This window comes from Nymphaea colorata, chromosome 6, assembly GCF_008831285.2.
Source record: "Nymphaea colorata isolate Beijing-Zhang1983 chromosome 6, ASM883128v2, whole genome shotgun sequence".
Lineage (NCBI taxonomy): Eukaryota > Viridiplantae > Streptophyta > Magnoliopsida > Nymphaeales > Nymphaeaceae > Nymphaea > Nymphaea colorata.
Window position 1 is genome coordinate 13,570,286 of NC_045143.1, and position 9,255 is coordinate 13,579,540.

Here is a 9,255-nt window from a genome sequence, read left to right on the forward strand (position 1 = left end):
AGCTCTATTTTAGAACATATAAATTTATATGTTCGGACTTAATATTTTTCTTTAATTTTGACTTTTCATTCTTTTATTTCCCTTCCACCAAGATTCTATATTTTCCACTCATTTTTCTTTAATTTTGAGAATTACTTGGATTATTATATATATACTATATATATTTGCATATACACTTTATCGTACTCTTGTACCCAAATTTTCTAAAGTCACCATACCCATAGACGAACCTGCATTCATGTGACTTAGCCAGAAGAAGAAGCAATTTTTTTATTTATTGATCAAGCATACGCTGCATACCCATATGGACTAGATACATTATTTTTATAAGAGAATCAACACAATTTGAATTTCAAAGGGGAGCAGGAAAATAAATGGATAATCGTAAACTGAAATTGTTTGAATTCCTAAAATCTCTCACATGCTTGGAGGGCACTGGTTGTGTGCTGGCCACTTTCTCTCCATGTTGGCAAACTTGAATACCACTTGAAGAAACCTCCTTGGTGTGCATTCTATGGTGGACGGTTTCCTAATTTTGAAATGGGAATGTCCATCGCATGTTTCCTTTTTGACCTTTAGACAAGACAACTTTAATTATTGCTTTGTCTTTATCCAGTATCTCAATGAAGGGAGAATCTTTTGCACGAGTGATGGAGCCTCTTGCCTCATGTGTAACTCTTATTTGAAAAGTCAAATATTGTTGTTGAATGTTGGAACTTGGAACCCTTGGAAATGTTTCACTGCCTTTATTTTGCACTTAGAATAAGACGAAAATCATAGAGCACCTGAAATTTAAATGGAGAATGGCCCATATGAGAGATCTAGTCTCCCCTTTTATGAGAGTCCAAAAGTGCAGCTCTTGCCATTTACCCATGATGCCTTCAATCTCATGCCCGCATGATATGGCCCCGCATTCTTCTTGGTGAAGAGCAAATGTCAAAATCGCCCCTTTGCTGTATTTTTCTTTCACGCAAGTCCAGTGGCTGTCCTTTATTCATATGTGGAGTGAGCGGTCTTTTCTCAACAGCCCACAATCATTGACTTCTACCTTCAATGCTTAGGTCACATACTACTCCCCCACGCCCTTGTCCTTAAATAATATGTCCAAATTGCCTCTCTCGATTATGAAACTTACACTCATAATACATGGCCTTCTCTCAATGGGTTGACAGTTTGGTAGGCTATTCACCTTAGCCCACCATCGTAGACTTTTCAACTAGAGACCTCTCTTCTCCATATGCATGCCTTGGCCCATTGGTTCCTCCTTTGTATGTAGTATGTGGACAGGTGCAGACCTAACCGGGTCTGCATCACCAAGGGACTATTACTATCCTCTTCTTCATTAAGTATGAAAGTTTATGCTGATGCTGATTGGGCGGTGATGCTGATAATAAGCATTCTTCAGCTGGCCCCAACAAAGATGGCTACAAGTACAATGGAAATTGTTTGGCTAAACACTTTATAGAAGACATGGAATTCATCTAGAATATGTTACCAATCTTTGTTAAGACAATAGGAGCACTATCTACATAGCCAACAATCACACATTCCATGAAAGAACCAAGCATATCAAGGTAGATTGCCATTTTATTCAAGCAAAGTATCTTCAGAAGACCATCAAGCTATCTTTTTTCGTTCATACATCAGCTTGCAGATTTCCTTGCTAAGGCTCTTGCATCTCCAAGATTTCAATTCCTTCTTGAGAAACTCTTGGTAATTACATCTTAAGTTTGAGCAGCAGTGTTAGAGTATATGTAAGTACACATATATATATTTACATATATCTTGTCATATATTGCTAAATCTACATGTATGCTTATATTATATGTGTTTAGCCAATGTATTATTTGTATGTATATATAGAAATAGAAATATATATAGATATGTGTGTGTGTGTGTGTGTGTGTGTGTGTGTGTAGACATATATATATATATATATATATATATATATATATATATATATATATATATATATATATATATATATATATATATATGTGTGTGTGTGTGTGTGTTATAATTGTCTCTTTTTATCTTCCTCGTTTTTCTTTTGTTTTTTCTGTTCCTTTTTTTAGCTCAACGTGCTAGGTCCTTCAGTGCCTGTTCTTTTTTCAGTTTATAATTAATGAACTATGTCGCATCTGCTGTTCATGGCCTGAGTGCCTTTGTTTACAGATTTCTTCATATTAATGTAATTCAACTTTTCAAGTTATGTGAGTTCAGTTTTGGATGTATGTGTGAGTATTCTGCTTTGGCAGATTTGAGACTGTGTTTGAGTTGTTCAGGGCCTGATTGACAAGTCCCATCCTTTATAGGTCATGTGAGCATGTGTGTGTGTGTGAGAGAGAGAGAGAGAGTTTGAGCATTTGAATTAATTAAAAAGCCATCTAATTAATCTCTGTTCCGAGATATACATGCACAATCCAAAGTTGCATCACGCAGGGCGTTCTATCTTCTTTTCTCTTCCCCACGTAGCTGTAGAGATAAATACAAATACACAAGAGTACAAATAAACAAATATTTATATATACATGGGATCCTTGGATTTCTCTGTCCATAGAAGCCTCTGGCCTCTCACAGCATGCCATCTGATGCATTGCATAGGGATGTATGTTTAATCATGCCAGCCTGATGCATTGGACAGAAGATTTTACCTCCTCTATATATATCATTGTCACAAATATCGTTCTTGGCTTCTAAACGGCGAGAATTTCCTGAGGTTTTTAAAGGCAAAGCTATTTTTTCGGAAAAATCTCAAAAAAAATTGACAAAATTTAAATAATAAAAAAATTAGGTATAAATGAAACAAATGAGAAACTAATAGGAAACATAAACAAAACAACATAGAAGTGATGAAAAGGAATGTTTTAAGTTTTAACGATAAGAAAAATGATGAAAATAATTTAGTTTGTTTATATTTGAATCCATGATATCGCAATAAATATTTTTTCCCATTTTTCAAAATATCCGAATTTTTCTCTTTTTTCGTTTTTCTTATTTTGACATTAATAATGTGATATTTTTGAAAATATTGTGATATCTGCGACACTATATATATATATATATCATGGTCACAAAACACTTTCTCAGGTTTTAAACAACTAGGTTTTCTAGGTATAATACAGCGAACTTGAAAAACGAAAAAATACGGGAAGAATACGGTAAATTTTTAAAAATTTAAAAAACTAAAAAAGAGGGGAAATAAAATAACTGAGAAACTAATTAACACAAACATCAAAAAATAAATAGATTTGCAACAAATAAAAATTAAGAAATTAAAAAAAAACTTTTTGGCATTAAAAACATGAATAAAAAAATAAAAGGAGAAAAGTGAAAAAACACAAAAAAATAGTGAAAAAAATGCATTTTTCATGTTTATTAAAAATAAAATAAATGAGAAACTAATGTAAAAACATCAAAAAACTAACTAGATAAGTAAGAAATGAAAATTAGAAAATGGAAACTGGCATTCTAATAAATGCCAAAAACACAGGTTATCTAATGGCTGAAGCGTCAAATGGAATGTTTTTCTGGGTTTCCAGCAACCCTCACCATCGATGCAGGTTATCACTCGTCACTCCTTAAGCCTTCACACACCAACGCAACTTCTTCACTTCTTAAACCCTCACCGAAGAGGCAGACACTCAGTAAAAGGTTAGGTGCAACTGGGAGACGCAGCTTTCACTCACATGCCTCACACGAAAGGTAAAATTAATAAACCCTATTCACTAAAAGTTAGAGTTAAGTACCCTTTTTGCAATTAAAAAGAAATTTCAGTTCATATGATAAAATACTCTTTGTTTCTTTACTTTTAACCACTGTCACATATATCGTGTATGGATATTATACAGCGAGGAATTTCTCAGTTATAATACGGCAAAGTTCTATATTTTGAGAATATCTCAGGAACATTTCGGTAAATTGTTAAAAAAATTTAAAACATTTATAAATCCTGAAAATTATAAAAAATAAAAAAAAGGAAAAAACACGAAAATAACACGTATAATACGCGTTTTTTCACGTTTGTTTATTTTCTGGCTTTTTTTAAAAAAAAAAAGAAGCGTCTAATTGTCATTTTATACGGCTGACTTATTTCTTAGGTATTATATGCGTTTTTTTCAAATAATACACGTTTTATGTGACAATGCTTTTAACACTTTATACCAACATTGTAAAAGGCGTACTATAACGTGTATCGGTCGGGCCGACCTATACATTGTATCGTAACGTATCGTAAACATAGCATAATCGTAACATATCATAAATTTTTAATTCATAAAAAAATTAAAAATTTAGAAAAAAATTGGTAATATCAGGAAAAACAAAAAAGAAATTGAAAACAACGTGTTCTATAAAATAAAAATAAAAAATAATAAAAAAAAAAACTCATCACATCATTCATAACTCATAAGCCATAATATATTAAGTTATTAACAACGCATTTAGAAATGACAAATAAGAAATTCATAATAACATAATAAACATCCATCACAACTTTAAAGTTTAAACTTTAAATTGTTTTAGATTCCATTACAAGTTTACAACAAATAATATATCATGATTGGCATCAATCAAGGTCCCATCATCCCCACGGGCCATGAGTAAACCTTCTTATCCATAAGCGAGTTCTCCTCTAAATCGACGATTTATCACATAAATGGGCGATTTTTTTAGAAAAACTAGCAAAACTTCCCCCCTCTCACAACTTTTAGTTTAGACATGTTTAGAAAAAGGGAGAGAGAGGTTCTTTTGTAAAAAACCACAAAAAATCATTTTATCCTTGTATCGTACGATACGGGTGTGTATCATATGATATGGGTGTGTATCGTACGATGCGGGCCCCGTATCTCACGGTACAGCCGATACGCCTACGATACACAAGCTTATCGTGTACCGTAGGCATATCGTATAGGTTTTTCAAACCTATAGATATGTATCGGACACGGATAACACTGCTTTATACTCTTCTTTAGCAAAAGAATTCATCACGTGTAGTTTTATGAACTAAAAATTTAAAACCGTGCACAAGAACAAATAAACAGCACAGAAATTCAGTGGCGAGAAAAACGCGATTTTATCGCGATAAATATTTTTTGCCGATATTTTCAAAATATCGCAACTTTTTGGTGTTTTTTCATTTTCATCCTTTTTAACATTTACATCATGATATTTTTGAAAATATCGCGATATCTATGACACTTATATATATACATAATTACATATATATATAATCATAAGATTTTAGTCAAATAAACACAACACATAAAATCATTCTTTATACTAACGAAATGTATTATTGAACAAAAAATACTAACGTATACCCAAAAGGTACAAAAAAAGCTAAAAGATACCCAAAAAATACAAAAGTTAAGACCGCGATGTCTAAGCCGCACCCCATGTTGACCCGTGTTGACACACGCTTGGCCTTTTCAGCTGTACCCATGTTTCATAGCACATAACTTGTCAAGCTTTCTAGTGTTTCAATATTTCATTGTCACAGAAAACGTGTCTTAATAAAAAAAAACACGTTAAATACATGAAAAACAAGTCAACCGTATAAAACAGCAATTAGACACGTCTTTTTTAAAAAAACACCAGAAAATAAAAAAATGAAAAAAACAGGTATTATACACGTATTATACGCATTTTTTTGTATTTTTTATTAATTTTTATTTTTTTAGGATTTATTAATTATTTAAATGTTTTAATTTTTTTTAAAACTTTGCCGAGATTTCTCGAGATATACAACTTTGTCGTATTATATCCAAAAAATTCCTCGGTGTATAATACATGTACACGATATATGTGACAATGCAATTTTCATAACTATTGAAGAGAAACATAAAGTATATGGTTTTATATATATGTACATATGTATATATGTGTGTACCTATGGCCATGTATCCTGTGCCCATGTGACACAAGTCAGCAACATTCTACGCATAACTTGTCATGCTTTCTAGTGTTTCATTTTTCATTGATTATTTTTCGATAGATATATATGGATCCATGGATCTATGTGTCTAAATATAGATATTGATACCCTTCATGGAGACTATTTTAAGACAAAATAACCCAGATGGTTTATCATGAATTATATTTCCACAATGTGACTTCTAAAGAACATTTAGTTATCGTACTCATCTCAAAAAAAGAAAGCTCTAAAACAGTAAGACCAAAGCATCCAGGACCCTTGTATGTCAATAAGTTATCTAATAACAATAAATCTGTATTGAGGATAAAGCACTTCAACTGTATATTTGGTACCTTAAGTTTGAGAAGCTAAAAATTGATGAGTAGCAGCGTGAAAGCATGGTTCATCCAAGGAATAAAATGCTAGTTACAAAAAATAAAAAGAGTATACAGAAACATTCATTTCTATGATGTATGACAAGGAAATGTTGGTAATTGGTACCTTTGGCACACGTAAAGGATTTTTGACAGCATATTCACATAGTTTACCAATCTTCCGATCATTTGGATCTTCATCCTACAAGACGTGTATAAGATCTAGAGATTAATTTTTCCATGTACAAACATGTATCTGATCAGTGAATAACTAAACATATCGTGTCAAATGCAACAAGTACAAAAAACATGCACACCAAATCATTCTTCCTGAGCAAATAAATAAAACAAAGCACTTGTAACTTGTAAGAGCAAGCAAACAGCACTTTTTTGTTTTTCCAATGCATCCAACAACCACCATCCTTCACCACTCCAAAATCTTGCTACATAAAGGCAGGTTAAGGTCTGTAGTGGACCAAAACTGGTTGCAGATTTAACTTTTTCTTAAATTACTGATTTGTTATGGTTTAAAAGTCCTTCCTAACATTATCCAAAATTATGTTTCAAAAAATATGTCTTTATCATGAACTTGTCATAGAACATATGCTGATAACTCATTTATTGTGAACTTGTTATGAAATATATTCTCATAACTCATGAACATTTCACATATATAAGCATAAATTTTGAAGTATTTGCACGTTTTAATTTGACAGTGGTTAATTACAAAAGTTCATGAAAGCTAAGCAAAGTATCTCATGGAGAACTGCCAACACTGAGCATTGAAACTATAGATAATGAGTATGAAATGATACTAAGCCTTCAATATTTATACAAGCATAAGCTATGAAACAGGTATACATTTTTTTCTTTGGTTAATTACAAAAAATTACGCAAGCTAAGCATGTTTTTCACGGAGAACTGACAAGACTTCATATTGAAACTATTGTTAATTAAAGTGTGATGATACTCACTCTGAACAGTTCTTTTTCTTTTTATTGTAGAGTCGTCATTCTAATTCTCATAATTTTTCTTTAAGATGAATCTTCACCTTGTGTAGCTTATTTCTATGGACAGGACATTAGTATTTCTATTTCATGATAAAAGAAACCGATGATGATTAATCAGACATGAATTTTTGCAATGCATGTCCTCTACTCCTGAATAATTAGTTTATGTGTGCCTAAATTCTAGTGAGACGGTGTTCCTATCATAAAAGATTAAGAAAAGGAGGAACCTGCTATTATTCAAATGGAAGAATTTTGGACATCAATTTGGCAAAAAGCAATGCACGTTATGATCCTCCTTCGAGAGAGATGATCAACTATCAACAAGGTATTAATAAAATCCGAAAAGGTCATAAAAAGTTAGAGAAGAATTCGGTGTAGAACGATCTACAACAGATTTTTTAGCTTAAGGCTATAGAGTTTAGACAAACGGAGCAAACGAAGAGAAAATTTTCACACAGTGAGAACCTCTAAGCATGTCAAACCGAGTCTAAAACATGAAAGTTGACAAGAAAAAGCAGGAGCTTTCATGAAACAACAATGAACAACAAAGTATATGGAAGAAAAAAGGTACCTGCGATTTAGGGAAAATATCAGCAAGAAGCTTCTTGTACCGTTTGACCGGCTGCCTTGACCTAGTGCGCAATGATGGACAGAAGAAACAGAGACTCTCGCACACAGGTAATACGGCCCTCGAGACCATTCCCATGTTCCAGAGTTAGAGAAAACTTGTAAAAGGACGAATAACAGGCGTGTATATGTATATATATGACTCGACCCTTCTTCCTCCCTCGATCAAACCACAGATTTTCAACGATGAATTCTAACATCACAAATAAATAAAAGACAAGAACGTACGTATCAACACATATAAACTAGCAGAATGAAATGGAAATATAAATGTCCAATAGAATATGAAAACCATATTTCAATAAGGTGCACCGGTGAAAGACGAAAAACAGGATCAAGGAAATAAAAGATTTGCCCCAGATAAACTTTGGAAGCCTAAATTCAAGAAGAATGAAACGAATTACTTAAGCTGCACAAAGAAACAACGTATTCATATACTATCAGAACGAACAAAATCACGAACATTGATACTTTTAAAAAATTACAACGCCATAAAAGCTAAAGAACACAGAGAAAAATGCCTAAACTCAACGAAATTAGCCGACCTCGTGACGGACTGGCAGTGAATTTGCAAAAAACAAAGCAATCATGAAGCAGAACTATTGGACAGAAGAATAGAAAAAAAAACAACTCGGAGTCCAATTTGAGAAGCATAGGGGCCGAAAGAACGGGAAGATATCATAATCATAACCCCGCCATAAAAGAGACGAAAAACTGCCGGATTCAGATTGGCAGTACGGCGATGGAAGGGCAGTAAGCATGGCGCAGAGACCTCGTACCTCGAGAGGGAAACGGCCGGAGATCCACGGAAAGGTTCACGAAAAGGCACGCCGGATCTCCGCCATCCTCCAACCGGAGAAGGAGGCGAGAGAGACATAGAGAGAAAGAGGGAGGGAATTGTGGACAGGCGGTCGCCGAAGAACACTCTCCGTCCTTCGCTCGCAGCGGAACCATTTTAACGGAACCGTTTTAAGTTCCCCGCGCTCTGTCTGGTTTCATATTCTCCGTATTTGGAATGTTTAAAATGAAAAAATGAAACATTTCAACCTCGCACCTCAACTTCTATCCGTTTTAGAAAAGGTATCTGAATTCCTCATATTGTTGGAATGCCCCTATTGTGGGGCTACCGATTGTAGGCCCATAGCTGAAGGCCCGTAGGAAATCCGCCATGCACAAAGATTGAGGTGTAGCCAAAGTTGCTGATGCCAGCAAATAAGGAGATGGCGTTCCGTAAATGCCATTTAAGTTCCAGTAGTGAGGAGGCATGAAAAAGGACATTTGACTTTCTTTTTTTTTCTTTTTGTGAGAAAAAAGTTTTCTCAATATGCCC

General features: G+C 33.7%; 1 protein-coding gene across 1 annotated transcript in view; it reads right to left on the minus strand.

Moving 5' to 3' along the window:
• The window catches only part of LOC116256896 (protein SEMI-ROLLED LEAF 2-like), a 30,432-nt gene extending 21,535 nt beyond the window's left edge, over positions 1–8,897 (minus strand). The window contains exons 1-3 of the mRNA XM_031633436.2: positions 8,705–8,897; positions 7,870–8,118; positions 6,416–6,490 (exon numbers count right to left, since the gene is read on the minus strand). Coding sequence (XP_031489296.1) covers positions 6,416–6,490; positions 7,870–8,004 — 210 coding nt within the window. The 5' untranslated portion in view covers positions 8,005–8,118; positions 8,705–8,897. The remainder of the gene's footprint in view (positions 1–6,415; positions 6,491–7,869; positions 8,119–8,704) is intronic.
• Between the last annotated feature and the right edge of the window lie 358 nt (positions 8,898–9,255).